Source organism: Oryzias melastigma, linkage group LG22 (genome assembly GCF_002922805.2).
Source record: "Oryzias melastigma strain HK-1 linkage group LG22, ASM292280v2, whole genome shotgun sequence".
Taxonomy (NCBI): domain Eukaryota; kingdom Metazoa; phylum Chordata; class Actinopteri; order Beloniformes; family Adrianichthyidae; genus Oryzias; species Oryzias melastigma.
In genome coordinates, this window is record NC_050533.1 from 23,853,024 (window position 1) to 23,879,432 (window position 26,409).

Genomic DNA, 26,409 nt, shown 5'->3' on the forward strand with positions numbered 1-26,409 from the left:
AACACCTTCACCCAGCAGTCATTGGGACAGGCTCCAGCAACCTCATGACCCCCAAAGGGATTCATCAGCTTTGGAAGAAAGATAGATGGAATCCTTTGAGATGTTTTAACGCGGTAAAACTTTCACTACACACTCTCTCAAGCAGACGATTCACACTTTTCTCATGTTTTGCCCCACATACGGCGTTGAGGAAAAGAAAAACTTTTATTTTAAATATAATACAGAGAAGAGAGGATTGCTGAAATCAGGAATAAAAACTCTGAATGGTGAAGCAGTGAAGGCTGCTGTTGAATGTGAGGACCGATGTTTGGAGAAACCAGACGGCGGCGAGCATTTGCACCTGTGAACGGGGCTAATGAGGGGTTCAAGCACAGATGGGAGAAAGGAAAACTGTTATTGTGCCGTGACACGAGCTCCAGATTATGACTGATGAGGGAGCTCCGTCCTCTCTTTTCTTCAGTCACTTTAACTCTCTGGGTCAACATCAGCACTTCATGATCTTTGTTCAGTCACTCGCATTATAACAGAGACGTATTTATACTAGAAAACATACGTAAGGATACTGAATAACTCCTGTTATATAGATGTGCGGAAACTGCAGTTTTTTTTAAAACACTCATGAATATAACGTTTCAATGAAAATCTGAATTTTCAAAACTTATTGATAAAAAAATCAAAAGTTACTAAGCAGAAAAAACCCTGAAAGAAGCAGCAGAGCAGTTTAGATTTAGAGAACAGGACGACAGACGTCCACCTGAACTATGCAGTCAGAGTATTCCTGCTGGATTCCAAATATCTGTCAGACATTGAATTTAAAATGGTTTTACTGCCTGGTTTCATTTGTGTTCTGCTGCACGGTTTGACACCACAGACAGAAGCAGCAGAAGAAGGAAACCAGAAACATCAGGATTTGTCAGCATTTCTGTAAACCACATGTGTCAAAGTCAAGGCCCAGGGGCCGGATCCGGCCCTCCAGATCATTTTATTTTATTGTTTTTAATGGTCTGATGTTATCTTGTGCTCATTTCTAACTTGTAAAATATTGAAAGTTATTTAAGATTTAAGATGATATATTCTGGAATAATATTACTGCCAATTTATTATTCATAATTATGTTAAAAAGTTACAGTTTTAAAGTTTTAAAAATGTTTTTAGGCTAATTTGGCATTTAGAAAATATTTTAGCAGGTTGTCAACGTCAGCATTTTCAGCTATCAACATCAGCATTTTCATTTACCAACTTCAGCGTTTTCAGCTATCAACTTCAGCATTTTCAGCTATCAACGTCAGCATTTTCAGGTATCAACGTCAGCATTTTCAGTTACCACATTCAGCATTTTCAGCTATCAACTTCAGCATTTTCAACAATCAACTCCAGCATTTTCATTTACCAACTTCAGCATTTTCAGCTATCAACGTCAGAATTTTCAGCTATCAACGTCAGCATTTTCAGCTATCAACGTCAGCATTTTCAGGTATCAACGTCAGCATTTTCAGCTATCAACGTCAGCATTTTCAGGTATCAACGTCAGCATTTTCAGGTATCAACGTCAGCATTTTCAGCTATCAACTTCAGCATTTTCACCTATCAACGTCAGCATTTTCATTTACCAACTTTAGCGTTTTCAGCTATCAACTTCAGCATTTCCAGCTATCAACGTCAGCATTTTCAGCTATCAACGTCAGCATTTTCAGGTATCAACGTCAGCATTTTCAGCTATCAACTTCAGAATTTTCACCTATATACGTCAGCATTTTCATTTACCAACTTCAGCATTTTCCGCTATCAACTTCAGCATTTTCAGGTATCAACGTCAGCATTTTCATTTAATAACTTCAGCATTTTCAGGTATCAACGTCAGCATTTTCCGCTATCAATTTTAGCATTTTCACCTATCAACGTCAGCATTTTCATTTACCAACTTCAGCATTTTCAGCTATCAACGTCAGCGTTTTCAGCTATCAACGTCAGCATTTTCAGCTATCAACTTCAGCGTTTTCAGCTATCAACTTCAGCATTTTCAGCTATCAACGTCAGCATTTTCATTTAACCAAATTCAGCATTTTCAGCTATCAACGTCAGCATTTTCAACTATTAACTTCAGCGTTTTCAGCTATCAGCTTCAGCATTTTCAGCTATCAACGTCAGCATTTTCATTTAACCAAATTCAGCATTTACAGCTATCAACGTCAGCATTTTCAACTATTAACTTCAGCGTTTTCAGCTATCAGCTTCAGCATTTTCAGCTATCAACGTCAGCATTTTTAGGTATCAACTTCAGTGTTTTCAGCATCTTCAGCCACCAAAGTCAGCTTACAGCATTCACACTAGCATTATCAAAGGTAATTTTATATATCTAGTTCATAATTATGTTAAAAAGTCACGGTTTTACAGTTTTAAAAATTGGCATTCTGCTAGCTTTTTGGACTATTTTGGCATTTACTAACATTTTTTAGGCTATTTTGAAGTTAAGCTAATATTTCAGATATACCATCTGTTTTGACAAATTTGTTTCTATGCAATATCCACGCTAGAAAAGTTAGCAACTTTAGCGTATTCACAACACCTGTAACTCCGAACCTTGTTTGCAACATAAAAAAACAGACTGATACCGCTAAAATAAATGTCACTGTGACTAAAACTCCTAACCTTGTTAGTTACACGTGTAAAAAGCTGTAACTAACACCGCTACATGTTAGCTTTGTTAGCATAGACCCAACAAACACATTTTGACAGAGCGCCGTGTACTTCTGGAAACTGCTTTCACATCAGTGAGCACAGCCAAATTGAATCCTTGTACCAGACTCTCCAGATTTTAAGACCCACTGTTATTAAAAAAAATAATAAGACTCTAAATGTATCTTATAGTGCAGAAAATCCAGTAATGTCCAAGCAGTCGACAAGACTGTCAGTCAATAGACAGAGTGTTAACTTTTTGTTAACTGGTTCTTTATTTTTAGTGTTTTATCTCTTCTTTTTTTCACCATTCTGTGTCAAACTAAAATGAGCAAATAAATGTGTGGTACCCAGGCTCCACATCACTGGACAGAAAGGCTGTGCAGAGGGTCATCAACACAGCACAGAAAATCATCGGCTGCCCCCTGCCCCCCCTTGCAACCCTATCAAGATCCCGCTGCCAAAAAAGAACATCTACAATCCTGAAGGACCCAACCCACCCCGCCCACCACCTGTTTGACTTGCTGCCATCAGGACGCCGCTACAGGTCAATCAGGTCACATACCTCCAGACTCACAAACAGCTTTTTCCCCTGGTCCATACGGATGCTGAACAACATCCAATGAACAATCTGAAATACTGCCAATTTTGCACAACTGCACACCTCACTTTAAATAATATTTATCACAATGCTGCAATCATGTTGTATACTTCTCTTTTTGCCCTACCTCTGTACAGTTTCATATTATTATTACTGTTAAATACGTTATATCTTTTACTTTATTCTACTTATTTATTTTGTTCTTATTTTTAACTTCTTTTTTATATTTTTTTATTGTGCTGTGCATTGCTGCTGGTGGACTCCCCACAATTTAACTGTTCCTGACAGTTACAATAAAAGTCTTTGAATCTTTGAATCTTTGAAAGTTATTAATTAAAAAAAGTTTAAAGATGTTAAAAGACCGTCCAGACAAAACACATAACAGCAGTGAGGATGTTTTCCTTGAGTGGAGTTCTTTGAGTCAGTCCAGGTGGGCTGACCTGAAGGAGTTTAGTGTTGTGTTTGAATGCTTTCAGACTGGATAACTCCTTCATTTCTCCTCCACAAACACACTGAACTCTGACCCCAGAGCGTCATCCTGAATCCTGTTTCACCTCAACATCAGGAAATCTGCTGTGGTTCTGCTTCCTGCATGTCATCAGAAGGTAAAATATGGAAACACAAACATGGAAAAAGAAGTTCTGAGAATTGCATTTTAAGATGATTTTACTTTTGCACCAATAGTTCTCGGTATTAAACCTTTCTCTGTGGGGACGTCAGTTTCCTCCTCTTTTCCTGCGATTGGGGGATGAACAGCAGAGCTAAGTTTGGGGCTTGACCCACAAGTTTTCTCAGCTGAACGTGACCAATCGCTTTCTGACACAGATGCAGAGGCTCAGGAGCTCTGTTTCATGAGGATAAAATAACACAAATAGCCCCCGTCCACACCCCGGCCCTCCAACAGCATGACAGTCGTAATGCCGGAGGAGGAGCTTCCTCTTCAGAACATGTGCTGTGTTTACAGGCTGTGTTTGTTGGCCTTCTGGAGGTTTATTTGGTCTCACTTTATGTCAGATTTTATGAAACAGATGGACCCGCACAAACTGCACCCTGTCATCCTTTTCTAACCCCCCCACCCAACATCACCACCCGCCCCCAGCTGAGCTCACAAGCCAAAAATAAGGGGCAAAGAGCACAACCTCCAATCATTTTCAAAACAGATGAAAAGGGTTCAGTGGAACACAAAATAAAAATGTTTCCGTCATTGAAAGATGTGTGAAAATGTCTGTAAAGCGTGGATCTGGGCAGAAACATATCGATATGTCGGCTTTAAAGAGTTGTACAAGGACATCCGTGTCTGGTGTTTATATAGACATGCTGCCCTGCAGCTGAACGGGGGGAGGAAGGGATGGGGGGGCCGGACAAGGACGGAGGGAGCATGGAGGGAAGAAGGAGGAGAGAGATTATGACTGCAAAGCAGCGGACAGCATTTGTCTTCATTTAGCAGAACTGCCTTCATGTGTTATTATTAGCGGCTGACAGAGAGAGACGGAGCAGGGCAGGAAATGAAGTGGGGAGAACACAGGAAAGGAGAAACACAAATGGAGAGCGATGGAGGGAAAAGAGAGGCAGCTTTGTTTTCTCAGCAACAGACAGCCAAAGAGACGAGCGTCTGATGAACTCGCACACATCCGAGCGCCGGGAAGTTGGAGGCGGTCCAGCACAAGACATCTACTTTAAATATTTGTCCTGCTCACAGGAGGATGAGGGAAGGTCAACGGACTTTACACGACGTTCCACAGTCCTGCAGCAGCTCTCCAGGTTCCCGTGGAAACGCCAACTTCCTGTCCGTGCTTCATTAGCAATCAGCGATTCATACAGTCAGCCGCCGCCACAATTAACCAGCAGATCTGTGAGGATATTATGTCTGATATTTCCTGTGATGAACACTTCCACGTCAACTGCTGCTTGTGTTTCAGCTCAAGAACAGCAGGAAACCTGAAGAAAGGAGAAATATATGATCCAAACCAGATTACAGAACCCCAAAGACATCTAGCTTCTGATGTGAGCTCTGGAGAAAACAAAGGGGAATGGGTGACCCCACCCATGTGGCGTTCTAAACAGGAAGTACCTGCTGGCTCCAAGAAGCCAAAATGCCATTCTGTAGAGAAATAGACAGCTGTTACTCAGTCATTCTATTAGTCAGAGTAAACATTCTTGATCTGATATCTTATCTCTGAATATTATATTTTTATGTAGTTATTCAAGTTGTAAACTGACCAATCAGACGCCTCAATAAAAATATGTGATCTCACATCCAATGTTTGAACATTTGATCGCAACATTTGACAGATGTGAGGAAGCCTCTGCTGACCTCTGCATGTTTGGTGATGAGAAGAAAATGACCAAAATACTCAACTGGAATTTAGTCATTTTAATAAAAGGTTGGATCAAAATCGTAGAGAGCTCTGAGTCACCATCATGACAGACAATGCCCTGTAAAATGGAGTTCACAGATATATCCCCTGAGGCGGGCCCTGTGTGGTTTCACGCCAATGTTTGGCAGGAAATAAGAAACCTCCCATTTCTCTCTGGAATCTCTCATTTCTGCATCTAGACCAGGAGTCTTCAACCTGCGGCTCCAGATCCACATGTGTCTCTTTTATCTCTCCATGGTGGCTCCTTAGTCAAACATAAAATAATTCATGGAGATGCTGATCCAGCCATGTCGACCGTCAGAGTCAGCAGCTCCCCCTAACCAAAACTATCTAAAGAAAACAAATAAACAATGTCTGCAAACTAAGACTACCAAGATCCAAACTAAAATAACAAAACCCAGCAGAGTAAGACTGCTGAGGACAAAGAGGGGAAGAAGAACAAAAATAAATCAAAGGGAAAATAACATAGAAATTCTTTAACTTAAGGATTACTTAATTAGCATTTATTTATTTTAGATTTATAAAATATTGTATGAGGTTCACACAGATGATAAACTATGTAGGTTTTTACATCCTGTTGACCTGAAGACGTCTTGTTTGATCAACTCTACCTCCAGAATGAACAGATTTTATATGCAAAGAAAAACTTTGGTAAAAAGTTTGATCTTTTATGAGTTAAAAGCACATATTATCTTATGCAGCATTAACATTGATTACTAGGTGTTCAGAGCTGCACTGAGATGATCCTGTTTGGCACAAAGCATCTTTTATTTTGAAAATAAGAAGAAAAAAAAAAGAAAAACACATTTTGAGAGATTCTAGGTTCTTTTTACATTTTTGCTTTTGTTTGTGCCAAAAAATAGACAAAATTCATATTTATTATTAAAAAAAGAAGGTCATGAATGCAGATCCAAATTTTTTTAAAGTTTAAAGTAAGACTATGTGGCTCCTTCTAGGTTTTGATCTTTAGAAAACGAGCACAAATTGCCTTTTTAATGTTAAAGATTGGAGATCCTACACCATCTTCCAGCATCAAACCTTCAACTTCCATTTGTTCCGTCAATCTCTTTCCTGCATAACACTTCTATCAAACTCTTAGGATAACTTATCCATTTTTCTCCCACAAACATATTGAACTGCTCCTGGTGTCAAACCCTGACTACCTCGTTTACCTGCTTCTCTGAACACTGAGGACCATCTGGCATCTCTCAGAGATGTCCTCTAGAGTCTGTGACTGTGGTGGGTGAGAGGAAGATGTTACAGAAACTGGAATGCATTATGGACAATCCTCCTCATCCTCTGCAGGAGGTCCTTCCTCATGGATATTGCAACTTTGTTGAGTATAATATTAGTGATATTCTGTTTTTTTGTAGGTAAGGTTAACAAATTAATTCTCCCGTTAGGGATCAACTAAAGTTCTAATCCTAAATCTGTCTTCTTCATTTTGTAGTTCCAGTATTTACAGACCCTGCTGATGATGCTACACTCTCCGTCTGTGAATACGCCTTCATCCTTTCCTTCTTTAACCAGCAGAATTTCCTCTGGCGCTCTGCCGGTCAGCGGCACAGATTGTCGCTAACAGCCATCAATCTGGAATGAAAGTCATGTTTGTGGGTTCATGACATTTTAATGTTGTGTGTCATTGCTGTGCTCGGCAGGACAACAAACTCCAACAAACACGGCTGACACTTCTGAAGCTCAGCCAGAATGGCACTTCTCGAGCTCTGTGGGAACCTTTATGGGGTTCTGGACACGGAGAACACTCGGAAAACAACCCGCCGTCTTCTTTACGTTAGTCTACTGCTGGTGTCCAAGAGCTTCAGCTCAAAGAGGAGACCGAGCCGCACAATTCACAAGATCCTAGATTTACCTGACAGAGTCTACACCTATCGTCTGCTTCTGAAGATGGAATCATTGTCAGAGTCCAGTCTGACTGCTTGTTGACTAGAATATGTTCTTTTTACTGCAGCATTAACTTTGCACTGCAACTATGCCAAACTTTCTGATGTTTTCAAAGTAAAAGCACTTCTACTTTAACCTTTTAGCAGTGGAGAAGTTGCCAGCCACATCTAAATAACCCACTCTACGGTTTCCTTCAGCCGTTTACGTGGTTAATGCAGATTCTGATGCAGTTTTTCAAATCAACTTTGAACTGATATGTAACACATGACTAACAAAGTGTTGCAAAACCGCTTTATTCATGCTGTCTATAGTTTGATTTTTGTATTTTTTAGTTGAAACAAAAAAAAATGTTGATGGGCCAGCTCCTAACCAACGCAGACATGCTTGAAATGATCGGTTTTATTCAGTTCCAGTTAAAAACAGGAATGTTTAATATCGGTATCTTTAAGATGGTACTCCGGCAGACATCTCCCCGCATGAATAAAATCACATTGTTTGACACAAACATCTTCAATCGCTGGCTAAAGTTGTTTGACTCCTCCAGCTCTTTACTCTAACCAGCCAATTTGCTTTAGCGGCACGCGCTCGAGAGGAGAGCAGCCGCCTTCAGCAGCAGCAGATGGAGAGCCAGAGGTGGTGTTTGACACCACTCTGTGGAGAAACAGACATGCAGGGTTCTGCAGACAGACAACACCAGAAGTCTCTGAGGCAGAGGGAGGAAATGCAGGCGAACAAACAGGCTGCTACTGCTAAGATGTAAAAGACACGACGGGGGAAGACGGTAACCTGCAGTTAGCAGGTTCATGCTTTACCAACTCGTTCACTGATCATCGAGGTTTTCATGGAGGATTGAGGAGAAAAACAAGAAAGCAAGAGACAGAGAAAAATCTGAGGAGGATTCCAAAATCTACCAGATTAAAAGAATCAAAATGATCAGGATCCAGGAGATCTGGGTTCAGGGGATAAAAGAACCCGGATGTTTCTGACCCGATTAGCCTGAAACAGACACCTGCTTTCTATAACATGGACACACTTTCACAGGCAACAGTTTGTGGTGGAAGTGAAGCAGTAACACCCTCCCTCTGGGGCTGCCCTCACCAGCTGCTGCCCCGCTGACAGAGAGCCCAGCAGAACCACCAGAGCATGAAGATGAACAAACACAAAGGAGATACTTCACAAACAAATGACCAAAACCAAAATCATGAAGAGATCAACGCTTCAAGTAAAAGAAGAGACGATCCTGAAACATCCTGATTCTTTCCTTCTGAGACGTTCCTCTCCTGGTTTTTTTTTCCCAGATTCTCCTCTGGTTCATCTCCTGGCATCTCTACTGGTTTCTTTCCTGGCTGCTTTCCTGGTTTTTTCTCTGGTTTCTTTTCTGGTTCTTTTCCTGGTTTATCTCCTGGTTGTTTTCCCAGATTCTCCTCTGGTTTTTTCTCCTGACTTCTTTCCTGGTAACTTTACTGGTTACTCTCCTGATACTGGTTACTCTCCTGGCTTCTCCCCTGGTTGTTTTCTCGGTTTCTCCTCTGGTTTCTCTTCTGGTTCCTCTCCTTGTTTCTTCTCCTCTGGTTCCTCCCCTGGCTTCTGCAAGTATTCATCTCCTGCCTTGACTCCTGGTTCATCTCCTAGTTCCTCTCCTGGCTTCTCTTCTGGTTCTTCCTCTCCTGGTTTTGTCTCCTCTGATTTCTTTCCTTCCTCTTCTGTGGTTTCGTCTCCCTCCCTCTGCAGTTTGTCGGTTGTAATTCCACTCGCCTCTCAAGGTTGTTGGTTCTCTGCGTTTGACATTGACATCACGTCAGCCAGAGCAGGGTGTCAAAGTTCAGCTCCGTCCTCCTGCCTCGGTGCTTCTCTCTCCCTGGACTTTTTGATTGACAGCAATCATGACTAACCTCCCCTCTGTACTGTACCCTCCACCCCCAAACCTGTCAAGACAATGGCTGCTTGTGGGCCATTTCCTCTGTCATTTACAATTATACAAATGGTATTCAGACAACCCCAGAAAAAGTCTTGCAACGCCGCCGTCCCAGAAGACGCGGCGCCGCTTCCTCCAGCATGAGAAGTGTGTTTGTTTGAAGGGCCAGAGCAGCCAGCAAGAATCAAGCAATTAGAAATGGAGACAAGGCTCTGCCTATTGACTGCATAAATGAAAAGACTCATCTTTTTTTCATCCTATTTTCCGCTGCCAGTGCTCCTCTGTGGGCCAGCCCTCTCAGTCCATCACTCCACAGTTGCTCCCACTGCTGATGACCCTGTCAGACCTCACAGGAAGTCAAACAAGGGGATTGTGGGTAATCAAGATGTGAGGCTTGGCGCTCACCGCCGTGACCTTTAGTGTTGCCGCTGCTGGGTCACGGCAGGCCTCTGGAGTCATCTGTTCATGCGGGCAGACCAAACCTGCATGAAACCCATGTTGTGTGTGTCTGTGTGAGTGTGTTCTCCTATTCATTTTTGAATATGCAGATCTAAATAAAACATCTGAGGCTCTGAAGTTTAACAACCTGACAGAGATAAGGAGAGAAACAGATCTCCTAAGGCTTGTCAAACATCTGAATACTTGGATCCGTCATGAATATGTGATCCAGCAGTTTCCATCCCAGATTTGACTAAATTTTAGTAAAATAACTGCAGTTTACTCGCCGGCATACGTTCTATGTCTATAGACAAATGCAGGAACAGTGATGCTCCAGAAAATTCTGTGGTTTAAAACAGGGATCCCCAGACTTTCTCTTGTGAGGGCCACATAACTGTTTTCTTCTCTGATGTGGGCTCGGGGTCAGTTTGTGGGCTAACAGAAAAAGTGTAACAATCACAGCCTAAACGTAAACATTTAAGATTTTCCAGAAAGTCACACATAGCCACATTTAAAATAATCAATTTCTGTAATGTTCATTGAAAAAAATAATACTAAAACATTTTAAAACTACATATCTAGCATTATCTGCGATAATGCTAGTATGACTGCTGTAAGTGGAATGTGGCCGCTAAAGATGCTAGTGCTAAAAGCTGAAAACGCTGAAGTTGATAGCTGAAATGGCAGAAGATAATAGCTGAAAAAGCATTAGCTGATAGCTAGCTAAAATATTAATGAAATGTCAAATCAGAATGAAGAACTGACAAGAATTCTAAATTAGCCAAAACATGTAAAGTAGCTGAAATATTAGCTAAATTAACCTTAAAAACTGGTAAAATTTCTAATTTAGCCAAAACAGCTGACATAAGGCTAAAATATTTGCTAAACTCAATTATTAGCCTGTAAAACTGAAAAGAGTCTGAATAAGTCAAAAGAGCTTGCCTGTGGCTAAAGTATTAGCTAAACTCTAAAATAGGCTAGAAATCCTTTCCAAATGTCAAAACATTTGAAAAAGCTAGCATAAAAAGAGCTGAATATTTTAATAGATGAATGAGCTAAATAGCTTACAGAGCTGAAGAGCTATAGACGTCCAAAAAAACACACAGAAGAAAAAGTGAATCACTATAGTGTGAATCCTTTACAGGAGTCACACAATTGAACCAATAAATAGTCTATCCTCTTTCATCATAGTTCAGACTGGTGAAGGGTGGAATAAAAAGTAGTGTGTGGGGGGGCCAAATGTGGAAGCGGGCCTGATCCGGCCCACGGGCCGTAGGTTGGGGACCCCTGGTTTAACACAACTGAAGGTCCAAAGAAAATCCAAATTCTCCCTAGTTTTCCCTTTCAGTTCCCCTGTGATATATAAATCAAAATGTTTCAGAAGTCAATTCCTTTCTGCCATTCTAAGTGAAAACCTCTTAAATAAAACCATGTTTCCGTCACAGAGAAAAAAATAAAACTTTATTGACCCTGGTAGGAAATTGGAGGAATTGGATTTCAAGACAATTTGTCAACTTTCTCCTGGAACTTTATCTGCTTGTGGGGTTTTATGACAGGTTGTGTTTGATGCTTTTCTGTAAAATCAGAATCACTGCCAGATGGATGTGTTTTACTTACTTTTTCTCAAATTAGTTTTTTCCTCCATGATAAACCTTGTTGATGCAATTTGTTCATCAAGCTGTCGTAGTTAACAGATGCTTGAAAGCTCACTTGATTAAACGGCTGCAGGAGTCAGAAACTGTTTCTGTTTGCAACTCCTGAAGAGTTGAAACAGATTAAACTGCTCAGTCATAGGAGGACCACAGGATGAGTTCCATCTATGAACAGTTTTTGCTGCTAGCGCTGTTATTTGTTATTATATTTTCCTGTTTTTGTGTCTCTGAGAGGGCTGCATCCCAGCCAGCAAGGCCAAGTGGCCCCATGTGGTTTAAAAGTGGGTAGAAAATGTGGGTCCCAATTGGGTTTGTCCGCAATTTCTGTGGTGGCCCCACCTGTGTTTGCCCACGTCGACGGACACTCAGTGGGTTGACTCGCTATGCTAGCCAGCCGTTCGGTGGATCTCAGAGCTTGCTAGCTTGATACTCTGGAGCTAGATAGGTCTCTAGAGCAGAGTTCGCTAGCTCTCTACTGAAGAGCTTGGTAGCTCAATACAGTGGAGCTTGCTAGCGGTCTTCTGCGGCTCTCGATACAGTGGAGCTCCCTATGACAAAGCTCGCTACAACTCGCCGTCAGAAAGAGAAACTGGGCAGGTTCACGCAAGCATATGTGATGGTTGGTCAAGGGCGGTGTCATTTTTCATGTTAGCATCCGTACAAAGATCAAAGAGGTGGAAGAACTTGCAGGAATGGAGGATTCAGAGCCGCCTAATGGAAAGTTCTTTTTTATCTATAGTGAAAATAAAAGCTCTGCGTCAAGACTTTTGTCTCAGGTTGAGAGTTTGATGGATTTATTTAGCTACAGTTACAGCACGAACATTTCCATTCATCCATTCTCCAAACCTGCTGAACTCCCTTTTTGGGCTCATGGGGTTTCCTACCCAGCTACTGTCGTACAAAGTAGGGCTGGGTTAATAAAATCGATTAATCGATTTGAATTGATTCAAGCTTTATAGATCAATAATCAATTCATAACAAATATAAATGGATTTAGCACATAAAGCTAAAGTCCGCTAGCTTGATGCTAACGTTTAATGGAATTTCCAGTAGGATGGCTAATGCTAACGCTCGGTCAAATTAACCATACATTGCTGACTAAATGAACATCTTTATAAACTCACAGGTCTGAATTTCCCTAACTCTTTGAAGGAAATATTTTTTAAAGTAACCATTTGTGGTCTAAAGTACGTTTTTTCCTCATACTTTCTTCTTTTTCTTGAATAAGGTGTAATACTATAGTGTGATCGCCACCTAGTGGTCAAACTGAAACGTCCTCCAGGAGAAGCAGAACAATGTTTCCAATGTTAATGATCTGAACATTGTAGTTAGAACTTCTCCTTTAGAGAATCCATGTAACACTGGATGATATTAACAATCTCATTATTTCACTGATACATTTACAGGATGTGAACTGGATCAGATTAATGTAAATATATTCACATAGATTTAAATGTATTTCTAAACAAATGTGTAAACTAAAAACTGAATTGAAGAATCGAAAAAAAAAAAAAAAATCCGAATCGATTTGATACCCCGCCCTAGTACAAAGGTAGAGTTCATCCCAGACAACTTCTGCAGTCCATCCCAGGGCAACACAGGAACACACAACCGCACAATGAGCTTTTGTGGTTGTGATTTGATCCTCTACAAACAAATGGAGATGAACACTGAAGGTCCACACTGTCTCCTGCTTCTTTCTTGTGTTTGTTTTCCTCTGTTCATAGAATACATTTTAAAGTGACGGCTTCATTCAGTCACAGATCAGCTCTGTCATTTGGACTTTTCTCCGTCTTCAGGTTCTAGCTTTGGTGGCACTCATTGGCTGACAGCTTGATTGACAGGCAGACAGGAAATGGTGTCACATCTGTGTGCTGCTGTCATCTTTGATCATCGGCGTGGAGCAGTGACGGCACAGACAACTCCCATCTGCTCCCACAGGGAGTCGTGGGTCTGACAGCGCCCGGAGATCTGAGCTCCCACAAACGTTCCTGAAGGGTTTCGTCGGACACAAAGTCGCAGCTTTTCAAATTTGTTGTAGTTTAGCTGGTTTTATGTCTTTGAATAGATTGTGCTGTTGTAGTGGAGTAACTTTGGATTATCTGTGGGTTTGTGTGTCTCCTCACTTCATCTCTGTTGATGCAACAATTCTACTAAGACATTCGGAAGCTTTTTGTTGATTGATTACTTTTTCTTTTACCGTGTGCAGCAGGAACAGGATTATCTGAAGGAGGAAGGAGAGTCCACTGGTTGGCTCTGGTGGTGAGTTTTTTCACTCCAGTCAGGAGGCCAGAGGAGCCTCCCAGAGATCTGGATGATCAGATCAGGAACGAGGAACGAGATAGAACATAGGCATCGAACAATGAGGATCTTACCTCCTAACACAACAGGCTGCTCGATAAACTACGAATCCAAACCACACCTTAGGTCACGAACAGGATAAACATTTATTGAACACTCAAAACTAAATTTTTAAAACTTTAAAACCATGACTTTTAATCATAATTATGAACTAGATAAATAGCATTACCTGTGATAATGCTAGTGTGAATGCTGTAAGCTGAATTTGGCAGCTGAAAATGCTATCACTAGTAGCTGAAGATGCTGAAATTGATTGCTGAAAACGCTGAAGCTGCTAGTCAGCTAAAATATTAGCTAAATACCAAATTAGCCTAAAAAACAAAAACTAAAAAAAAAAATAGTTTAGCCAAAACAGCAAGCATGTAGCTGAAAAAATAGCTTAGCTTCAAAATAGCCTAGAAAAACTGAAAAAAACCTAAATTAGCCCAAACAGCTAGCGAGTAGCTAAAATATTATCTTGAATCCAAAATAGTCTAAAAAAAGCCTAAATTCGCCAAAACAGCTAACATGTAGCTGAAATAATATCTAAACACTAAAATTGCCCAAACAATCTTAGTAAATTCCAAAATAGCCAAAAAATCTATCAGAATGGCAATTTTTAAACCTTTATAACCATAACTTTTTAACATAAAAATAAATAACAAAAAGGCAGGAATACAATAAATCAACTTAAACCTTAAATAACTTTTAATATTTTACTCTCCATAAAAATATATTTTGTAGAAATTATGACAGTTAGAAGTTTAAGATAATATGGACCATTATTAACAATGAAATAAAATGATCTTGAGGGTCGGAATGAATCACCCGGAGGGCCGGATCCGGCCCCCGGGTCCTGACTTTGACACGTGTGCTTAAAATGCTGATATCTCTGAGTAATAAAGACATGAAGACAGAAATACAATCTTCAGTGGTGTATTCCCTCAGATAGATGCACACAGCATCTCCGACCTGACAGGAGACCGTGGAGCTTTACATCCTGTTTAATGACTGCTCCTTCTCCCTCTTCATTAAGCCTTATCAACCTCTCTGGCCTAATCTCTCTGATATTAGTGTCTGGTCTCCACCACCTAAGTGACTAGCTGGCATTCATTAGCGCTGCGTTTTAGCTAAATCAATCAGGGCCGCGTTTTGTCCGCCAGGCTTTCTTAAAATGTCATCCTCAAACTTCTCACAATCAATTAAGCTGGAGATTAATGAGGCCAATTTGCTGCCAACACGTTAGCCGTCCTTGTGCGGCGGAAAAGGCAAAGCACGCACAGGCGAACACGCACTGACTCACAGCTGCAGACACACAACCGCACACAGCACACACAAGCTGGACTGAATTCATTTAAAAACCGCCGTTGTCGCATTTCGCGGTACGAAAAAAACAAAACATTTTCCGAAAATGAGATGTAGGGAGAACATTTGGAGCATAAACAGATGTAGAGGTTTCTATGCTCCTTGTAGTGTCAGAACGTCTGTATGTAGAACAGACGGGATCATGGGAGTTCCACTCATGACTTCAGCGCAGCAACTTTAAATGATTTTATTCATGAATTACTTGATTAAAGTCCCTCCCTGATGTTCTTGTGTCATTTTTCTGATGAGGAAGGACATAAAGAGAAAATTAACCTCAAAACAAATGTTTGAGTATTTTTATATTCAAATTGTTGTGAATCAGGAGGAGATTAAAAAGTTGGAAATGGAGCAAACACAGAAAGTTTGCTCCATTCTGAGGGATCCACTTGCAAACAAATAATCTTTGTTTTCCTGGTCTGAGCTGGAATCTGGATCAAAACTGTACAGCTGGATAACTGATATATATCTGTCACACCTGTTGTAAGTTAGTGGGACATGGTGTGGACTCAGTCATAGCTGACAGGAAGAGGGGGTGTGATTGTCCTGTGCCAACAGACACGACTCAGAGTTGAATTTCTAATCAGCTTCTGCCGCTCTACAGAAACTATGTCCTAGACAACAAGTTTTGGGTTTTTGGCCAAAAATGGCAGAATCAAAAAACAAAACACAGGAAACGCTTTGAAAATCGATCAAAAGACGATCAGATTGGAAATTTAAACTGAAATGTTTAGAATGAAGTGAAACATGGAGTCCAAAAGCTTCAATTCTTAGTAAGAGTATCTGTCTAATGTTAAATTAACTTGTTAATTATTTTGAGAATATTTTTATAAATCTGAATTCTCTAATATTTTGGGTTTTCCAGCATTTCCTGTAACGTGTCAAACACTTTACTTATAAAATATTCATGTTTTTATCACGTTTCTTTTTCCTGGAAAAATGACAATTCGCTTTCAGATGTCAAACATGAGAACAGAAGATCCCAGAGCTGGAAAGACACGGGTTCAGGAGCTATTTTCAAATCCCCTGCAGGAATCAAGGGTTTCTCCTGCTTCTTGTTGTTTTAGTGGTCAGTTTAATGAGCTGCTGCTATGTTATCATGTCTGGACAGAATATAATACAATTAAATAATAATTTGGCCTGGCACACGGGTCCCCACTCGGTATAGATTCCAGTTACACAATTAATAAATGTGTGTGATAAGAGTGTTGTTTAATTCATTAGTGATTTGTGCGTCAATTACGTCGTTTTAATGTGTTATGTGCCCCATAAACATGATATAAAAGTGATACATCGGTGGTACATGCGTGAAAAGTCCGTCCGACAGACGTGGATATCCTTGAAATGGTCGTGGAAAGCCAAAGTTGGCATGTGCATCTCGCAAAAACATGCACTATTGTGTAAGATTTATAGAATAGTTGCATCTGATATATACATATTACATATTAAATGCATACATATATTACACATAAAGAGAATAATTCTCAACTGACCAAAAATTTTGTAAAACTGAAACTCAAATTGACGTAAAGACCTTTCAGCCGAGACCGTCGACAGACATCTGTGCACAGCCCCTGGCTCTGGGCTGCATGGCGCCCTATAGGCGAAATGTGATTTTTGAACAAGGGGCCAAATTCCAAAACGCCCCTCAGGTCGTGACCTTGACACACGTGGTCTACAGGCTCACTGGGTTTCTCAATGACCTTAAACTTCATGTTCTGTACAGGTGTGTCCATCATCACCCGCAGACAGTGTGACTGAGGCTTACGTCTGATCCAGTGATCCTTTGGGCTTTCATAAGCAGGAGGTCGCCGTCAAACCTGAGCTTAAATTCATGTTGGTGGAGTGTTGTCAGTAGTGAGGAGAGCAGCTGTGCTGAACGAGAAGAGACTCTGGAAAGGAGGAAGTTTGTTGGGAGGGGCCCGACTGCACATGCGCAGAGAGAGGACCAGCGCAAAACACAAATATTATTCCAATTTGCTTTATCTAAACTCTTTTTTTGCAATAAAAAGTTTTAAGCCCCGCCCCTTTGTGATGTAATTTCCTCTTGAGCATTTTTTCATCTTTTATTGCAACACATATTTTTGATTTTGACACTTTTCCAACCAAATGCACAGAATGCTTGTGTTATTCGAGATCAACTTTACTTATCCCTGCAGGGAAATTCTATAAAATATGATCAAATATAAAAATGAAATAAAATATAAAATTTGATCACACCTGTGGGTGTTAAAGTTTGTGAGTAGGGGTTGTATTTATACATGTGTTGTACGGTAACCATGGTGACACAGTTAAAGATTCAAAGCCATTGTCGATTCTGTAAACACTTTTGAGCATGATATTTGCACATCGGGCACTAAAATGTCTTGAGAGGAAGAAGGAAAGAGGAAAACATGGTCCTGGGGGGTTCGGAGGGAATTCAGTGCTTTGGGATTTTTGTGACTTTGTCCTTTAAAACTTCAGTCATCTCTTAAATGAAGAAGTAGCTCTTACTTAAACAGTACAGTCAAAACATAGGATGCATTCTAAAGCAGAGCCCCCCCCATGCCTCCTGGGGGGGTGGTTTATGTCCTCCCTCTTCCAGGTGAGAGCAGCTTCTCATCTTTTATGCCACTTCGCATCTGAACACCAGATTTAATCTGCCTTTGGATCCGCCTGGTATCGTTGTCATAGCGATTCTCCGGGGATTATAACAAGATGTTAGGGGACGCGTCGTCTCTGGAGCTGCAGGATGGAGACACCGTGTTAACACGCACTCTGCTCAGCGCGGTGTGGGTGAACGCACAGCAGCTCATCTTGTTCCAGCCCGGTGTTAACACTCATGCATGACAACATGATGTGCACGGAGGCGGAAGGAAGAGGGAAGCCGGTCGTCAAGGCGACAGCGACTGTCTGCGGTTTATAGCAGGAGCGTTGAAGAAATGAAGAACAGATGCGTCTGTGGTGGCAGGAGCTTCAGGAGTCCAGAGTGACGGCAGTTCGGACACAGCGCACTCGGATGAGCAGCTTTTATCTTCCCACACTCCTCTCCCAGGGGGCCGGGCTGGATGTGGACCATCTACTGCTTAGTGATGCTCTGATGCTCTTCAACAAGAGGATGATGACCTTGAAAATGCATCCATCAAACTAAAGTCAGACATCAGAACGATGCATCCACCTCCAGGGAAATATCAATAAGAGATGTCTGTTTCAGTAATTTGGCTAAAACAGACAAATGATGAATGAATGCAAAATAAATGTATGTTTTATGATGATCACAAAAACTTAAAAACATTATTTGAAGTCAATAAATTAATGAATAAAAGCCCCCTACTCTTCTAGATGACCTGTATTTATAGAAGACCACAGAACTAATAGCTGTTCCAAACATCATCTCCTAAACCATAGAGTGGAGGGCTAAAAGGGTCACCACTGAAGTATGGAAGCGTTTGTGACTCATAATTCAAAATAAAAGTCCAAATTGGAAATGCTTTTTCATTTTCACGATGTACCTGCATTACCTGTCTCTTAAATGAAATTAAAAAGCAATTATCAGAATGGCTTTTTCTTTTTTTCTTCAACACCGCTCATTTTGTACCTTAATTAAAATAATAAAGAAAATTGCATTTTATTTTCAAAAAGTTCTTTCATAATTTTGTACCAAAATTCAACAAGAAATATCAAATTTGAAAATTAAAATACATAAACAGAAATACTTTTCCATTTTCACAATGTAACTGCATTACTCGGCTCTTAAATAAAATGAAAAAGGAATCCTTAGAACGGCGTTTCCATTTTCTTCTTTATCACCTCTCATTCTGTGACATAATTAAAGAGACAGAGCCAATGAAGACTGCTTTTTCATTTTCGCCTCCCGCCACTCACAAAGTGTCTCATAAATCAGTTTGAGTCAGCAGTTTCAAGGGATGCACCACGATGACGTCTGCGTTCGCTAATCCTCTGCTTTGGTTTGTGCTGTCAGCAAACGACATGCCGTTCTTATTGACTTATATGGAAAAAAGGAAGGAATTGGAGGAAAAACAAACTCAAAGCTGAGATTCATTTTTTCAACTACAATTAACTGGTGCCGCTTTCCTCCTTCAAAATCTGCTGGAATTATATTGATCGTGTTGACGGTTGAAAAGTTGAAGTAAATTAAAGAAGATCCTAAGGACGCCCCACACACAGATGGATCCTGGACATGGACTTCCACTGTCACACTCAAAGCGAACTCCAACGGATCTCTGATCAACTACCATGTTTGTAATTGTCGTTTTCCTTTAGGAATCAGGGTGGAGAAAGAGAGGAGAGGGTCAGAGTCCAAGCTGTTGGAAAGGATTCGTGTCATCTGGTTTTGGTACACTCAGCCTGATCGGGTCAGCACAGCATCTACCAGGAAGTCTTTGTTCTTCTAATGATGGATTCACACCGAATGGGGTAGGCGCGGCAGAGGCGTCAAGTTTCAATGTCAAGTCAATGTAAAGATGCGGTAAGATGCGACGCGGCGCAATTTGGGCATCATGTGCGGCGAGTGCATAAACCAATCAGGGACTCAGGTATGGGCACATGACGTTTTTGTGACTAGATCAAAGGGTAGAAGCAGAGATTCAACATGGCGGCGTGATGGAGGATTTTTGTTGTGAACTTCAGTCCATTTTCTAAACCCACTGGTGTTGCAGGATTGACAGAGGTGGTCCCGGTTACTGTCGGCGAAAGCAGGATACACTCTGGACAGGTCGCCAGCCTGCCACAAAGCTGCTGGAGCTGGAGTGATCACTCCCACGAGGCAAGCTAGCTCCCCGTAAGACAACATAGCAAGCGCCGCCACCCAGGGTCCAACAGAGCTAGAATGCACCACGGCACTGGCTGTCGGTTCCTGGGCACCGTGGAGGTTGGCTGCCCGCGCCGCAATGGCTGCAATTGATCCCCTGATTTGGATTTTTATTTATCCTCACTTGAGAGATGCTCAGACTGGACCAGACAGACGGAAGCAACGTTCAAAACAGACATAATCCAGGCACAAAACCATATAAACACAAGCTACTCGCTCAGCATCATCTATGTTTTCCATGATATGGCAACAAATGAATTCCAGAACAACTTTGGTGGTTGCTCCGCGGCAGGGGCGTCCAGGCGTTAAGCAGTAAATTTGACAGGCGTCAAAAGAGAGGCGGCAGATGCAAATGTGACATGCCTGCTGTATTAGGTGTGAATGCACCATAATACTTTCTCTGTTTACCAGCTTCAAGAAGATGCTGCCTTCAGCTTTTGTAGGATTTGGCTCAGTCCATGTCAGTGGTCCTGGTTTCAGAGCCCCACTGACCCCATAGAGATCTCAGTAAACCTACCTGACCTGAAGAGGGCTTGTAGCACCCTGAAAATCTACAAATCCGTGAGCTTATCAAGTCTACACTTTTCAGAGGTGCAGTATTTCTAAAACAAAATGATCTTTAACCAGTTCTGAGAAATATTAGCATTTCTGAGATCCAGAGAAGCTGTTTTTCCAAAGGTCTCATCTTCCTCCCAACTGTTGCTAATTTAGCACACGCCTTGTTTGCTGGAATCTGTGATGTCAGCATACTGTGGGAGAATCATCTGCTGAAGAGTTTGGACCTTCTGATGCTCTGAAATAATCCATTCTCATACTTCTGCTCTGGCCAGAGCTCTTCTGCTGTCGTGGTCTGAGGAGCCAGTGAGGTCGTGTGCAGACAGAAACACTGCTGATTTGATGAAATTACATTTATAGCGCTGCTTTAGTTGTAATTACTTTTTCTTATCAGTAAAACTTTTCTGTCAGTATTCTTGAACGTGATAAAGGGATAAAAAAGGGATTTTTCCTGAGCATACACCCACTGATGCTCGATTATATGAGGTGCAAACACACACACACAACCTTGATGCACACATTTAAACATGCGCAAGAAATGTAAACACACTTGCAAAGAGGGAATACGAACAAACACGCACGAGCAGATTACCAGACTTTATCAGCTGTGGCATCACATCTGCCTGGTTGTGATGTTAAAAGCTCAGCCTTTGGGCTGTATGTTAAACAGATAAGGAGTGGAGCATGTCAAGGATTAAAACTGCAAGACACACATTTACACACCCCACCCACACACACACACAGAAACCCGAGGGAGGCAGCAGCGATAACCCAGACATTATCATACTTTCATAATTCCGTTTAATAATTCAGTTGCGTCTTAGCAGCAACTGGATGTTTAGGAATAATTGAAGTCGTCTTTGGTGAAAAATCGGAGAGTGAATTAAGAGGAATCACTCAGCTAATAATATGAAAGTACATTATGTAGAGTAATTTAGCTTCTGAAAAGCTCAAAGGCAAAAACTACGAAATAATTCAAACAAATTGCTGTAAAATCCTCATTCTGGGTGAAAAAGGCCTTTGACGGAGTTTGGGATGTGCTATAACATTTAGGAGATTTAGAAACATGAAACAGAGAGAGAAAATTAATTAGAGCAGAGTGAAAGGGCGGCAAACTCTTCCATGAAAAGAAAAGGGTTTTAAAAAGTTGGTTACATTCACATCTTTACTGGTTTAACAAAACTGAGGAGGTGCTGGAATAACTCACAAAGATAACTATTAAAGGGACCCAAACAGGGCAGCTGGAGGCTGACTCCACCCTCAGCCCAGATTTGAAAAATGAAAAAAGGGGGCGGGGGTAGTGGAGCTGGACAGAGCGGCAAAAGTGTGGGTTGGATCTATGATTGACAGGTTAGTTTTATGTAGTGTATGCTGGGTCTTCAATATGGAGAGTGGTTTTGCTGCATCACATGTGTGTTGTCCGCTGTGATGCTCTCGGTCATTTTTACCTAGAATGTCTCAATCCAAACAGAATTTTTCAAAGATCAATTTCTTTCATTTTAATACTACTTTATAACGTTTAGGATCAATTTGATTGACAATATACTTCAAACGGATTGATCTGGTTGGATTGTGAGAAAATAAATCGATTTATCGCTTAAGCCAATTAAACGTTACACCCCTAAAAAACATGATCTGACAAATAAATCACAAATAAAAGGTTAAAACGTCAGCAAAAAGCTAGTCTATATAAAATCATCTTAAACACCAAAATAAACAAATGTTACTGTAACTATGCTAACTCTCAACCTTGTTAGCAACACATGAACAAAAAACTCATACCGCTAAAATAAATGTTACTGTTATTAAGCTAACTCTCAACCTTGTTAGCAACAGATGAAAAGACACACTGATACTGCTAAAACTAACGTTAGTGTGACTATGCTAACTCCTAACCTTGTTAGTAACCCCCCCACCACCCCCCACCCCAACACACACACACACAAACACTGCTACATGCTAGCTGCATTAGCATAATAACCATAACCTCCAACCTTGTTTGCAGTAGATTTCTGGACTATAACATTGCAGATTTTAAGTTCCCTCAATAGTCCATAAAATACAGTAGACATCATTCTACTAGATTATTTGAGACTTTTGGAAGAAAAAAGATTAAGCAAAGAACTATTTAAGAAATGATTTGTAAATGTTACACTGGCTTTGACTTTAGGCTAGAAGTTAATTAATTTTAAATTCTAACATAAAACAGACCAGGGATTCTAAAACCATTGTTGATGTGATACTAAACTGGACATAAATTCTAAACTCTTTAGAGTGAAGAATGTCTATAAATGCTTGTTTTGAGAAGCGATGGTTTCTGTTGATCCAAACAAAGAGTTCTTGGTAGAGTTTTAGCCGACAGCTTATTCCTGAAGATCTGCAGCAGACTGAGCCGCAGAAACTCTCTGAGTCCGTCTGTGGATGAACTGAATGAGCAGAAGAAGAATGGAGAGGATGACTGCAGTGTTCCCTCCCCCTGTAGGAAGCAGCCGCCCCCCTGCTTTCAGCAGGAGTGACCTTAAAGCTCTACTGCAGCCAGATCTCTGGGACAGCTTCTTCAAGTATACAGCGTTCCCGCCTGATCCATCATCAGACACACGTGACGGACACTTTTAGACACTTGGAAACATTCCTACCTGCAGAATGTGGCTACCCAGGTGAGGTTCGAAGATCTCTGAGGCAACGGCGCTGGGACTCCTCCTCCTCTGAGAACCGATAGCTGAACACAAACGTGCACACAGGAGAAGAGAGAAAGCACAGGACAGGACAGGAGAAGACCGGTGAGACTCGGACACATTGATACGAGCAAAGCTGCACACACACACAAACACAGATTCACACACACACAATTATACAGCCTGGCGTGACAAACACACATGGCACAGGACAAGAGGAGCCGGTGAGGTGAGCGTTAGTGCAACAGGTTAGCACGGTTAGCTGCACTCACTGCACTTAACCCAAGAGTTAGTTCTGGTGAGGTAGTTCAGCAGGTTAGGTCAGCATTTGAGACGAGAGCCCACAGACCGCTCCTCACGGTCTACAGTCTGCAAAGGAGCACCTCTCACAGACTCCTTTTACCACAAACATCGTTATAGTTTGAATGAAAAGAACAACTCAGGTTTTCAGGGCGAGCTGAAGGGAAACAGGCTGACATGTTCCTGGTAAAGCCTCTGCTGAGCACATCCATATTTAGGAAAAGCCTCAAACCTTTCCAAATATAGGATTCTGGAAACCCTTTCAATTCCCCCAAAATACCTTTATTTTATTCATATTTTCCTATGTATGGAACTGGGGAGTAAAGTTTGTAAAAGCAGAGGAGTGTCTCGCCGGACAGCATGGTGAGGCGTTCAAGAGCAAAAAGAGAGGAAACAATAAAAAAGATGATTTATTTATTCATTTTTATGCAATATTAAGAAGCAGATTGACCAAAGTGTTTAGAGGAAAAGCCTTCTCAGTGAAGTTTTTGTTCTTTGATTGTAAAAACTCAAATGTGCATATATGTCTATTAAATATTTTAATAAGCAAAATTATAATTGATTTGATCAGAAAGAGAATTGACATGCCTCATTTTCCTGAACAACCTTCAGATTGTCTTTTAAAATATATAAGATCCTTTCAAAAGAACAGAAAAACAAATGTTTTATGGAGCAGAAGTTCAATCTCATACCTTTGTTCTGTTCCACTCTGGCTGCCTTCAGTGTTCAATAGAAATAAAACCTAGATTACCTGTGATAATGCTCGTGTGAATGCATTTTGCTGAAAGTAGTCAGTGAAGATGCTGAAGCTTTTTGCTGAAAATGGTGACACAATTTACTTTAATTGCTGAGGGGATTTACTGAAAATGCAAAAACTATTTGCAAAATGTTAAATTTGCTAAAAGACTGGAAATTTCATTAAAGAACTATGAAACACCTTCTGAAAAATTTGTAGTGAGAATGCTTAAAAATCCCTAATAAATGCCAGTTTTGCAAAAATATTCAGTGTGTTTGTTAATATTAGCTAAACTCCGAATTATCCCAAAAAATCTCAGTAGATGACAAATTAACCAAAAAAGCTAGTTTGTTGCTTAAATACTTGCTAAACTCCAAAATAGCATTAAATTCTTCAGTGAACTAAATCAGTCAAAACTGTTAGCATATTGCTAAAATAGAAGCTAAACTCTAAATCAGCCTAAAAAACCCCAGTAAAAAACAATTTTGCCAAAAACGTTAGCATGTTTTTTAAAATATTATGTAAACTCCAAATTTTAAAACACATACGTTAAAGGATTAAACATATTAGCTCAAGAACATTGTTAAACTTCTGTTGTTAATCTACTTAAACATTTGAAATTTGAAGATTTTCTCATTTATTTCTTATAGGGCATATTTTGTTCAATATTTTAAAAACTATAATGTTTATGAATACCAAAAATACACGCAGTAATGTTCTGAACGAGCTGAACATTTTGATACAAAGATTACTGAAATCACTGAGTGTGATTGAGCTTTTATGAGCTGATAAACGTACGGAGAGGAGCAGGAGAATCACTTGTGACACAACAATAGAAAGCACACTTTCATAAGTTGAAACAATAACTACACATTATGTTTTGTTCAAGCACAGGTATGAGCACCAACCTGACTTAGCGCCCGGTGCAGACCCCCCCCCTTCATGCTTGGTTTCCCTCCTCATCATGGTCTCTGCTTGTGAGTTTAAACACATTTCTTTCTTTTTTACAGTCCAGAATTGAGGCGTTCGGGTTCATTTGTTTGGGTTTTTGTCAGGTTTCAGTTTATTCAGTCTGCTGCCTCTGAGCTTCCAGCAGCCGCTGCAAACCATGACAGGTCATCAGGTCCGTGCACGCTGCACATGAAGCCCCTGCAGGTGTTTCCGTTAGATCAGGAGTTCTCAAAGTTTTTGTAGTGGGGGGGCAAAATTAGGAACTCAACATGAGACTGGGGGTCAATTGTGGTGATAAAACTTAGTCAGAAAAATGTTGTTTTATACAACTTTAATGACCAAGTGTCATTTGTACAGTTAACAGAGCAAGATTTGAAACACTGTTTTAACTAATCATCAGTTTAGGTCAACATCAGACCTGTGTGATGTCTCCGTGAGCTACTTTCAGCATACATTCTTTTGTAAACTCGCCGTCACTGAAGAACTTTCTACGCCGGTGTTGTGCCAAGGTACGTTCCGCCTGCCAGAATTTGTTTCCCAGCTCTCTGGTATTGTCGATTCTTTTGGTGATGCTCATGTTTTGTCCTAAAAAGCGTTAAAAGAAGGTGGATGATTACACTATAATTTATTCTGGTTTATTGTCATATTTCCATATTTTTCTACATATTCTACAGAAAACAACAACAGCTTTTTGTGTTTCAAAAATGCCTTTGTTTGACTAATTTAGAATAAAAAAATCCAATTTATGAAAGCGTCTTTATAATGGGAGCATGTAACAATTACCAAACTAGAAAGGTTGCATTACCTGTGATAATGCTCGTGTGAATGCATTTTGATGAAAGTAGTCACTGAAGATGCTGAAGCTTTTTGCTGAAAATGGTGACACAATTTACTTTAATTGAGGGGATTTGCTGAAAATACAAAAGCTATTTGCAAAATGTTAAATTTGCTAAAAGACTGGAAATTTGTTAAAGAACTGTGAAGGAATGCTGAAGTTGATCTAAAAAATTGGTAGTAAAATTGCTTAACACTAGAATTCCTAAGCCTGCGCAAATTTGTGCAGGGAAGAGTTCCCCCCCTCTAGTCCGAGAGCCCATTGTTGTGTCATGGTGGGTCAC

At 40.6% G+C, this 26,409-nt stretch overlaps 1 protein-coding gene and 1 long non-coding RNA gene across 6 annotated transcripts in view; one reads left to right on the forward strand and one right to left on the reverse strand.

The window, feature by feature from the left end:
• LOC112151794 (neuronal PAS domain-containing protein 3) overlaps positions 1–26,409 on the reverse strand; it is a 263,302-nt gene that overhangs the window by 77,242 nt on the left and 159,651 nt on the right. For all 5 annotated transcript variants that reach the window (XM_024280899.2, XM_024281058.2, XM_024280981.2 and 2 more), the window contains one exon: positions 23,266–23,348. In XM_024280899.2, coding sequence (XP_024136667.1) covers positions 23,266–23,348 — 83 coding nt within the window. The remainder of the gene's footprint in view (positions 1–23,265; positions 23,349–26,409) is intronic.
• Positions 23,279–26,409, forward strand: part of LOC118598012 — a 16,025-nt gene continuing 12,894 nt past the window's right edge. Inside the window, exons 1-2 of the long non-coding RNA XR_004947054.1 lie at positions 23,279–23,409; positions 25,235–25,317. This is a non-coding gene — a long non-coding RNA (uncharacterized LOC118598012). The remainder of the gene's footprint in view (positions 23,410–25,234; positions 25,318–26,409) is intronic.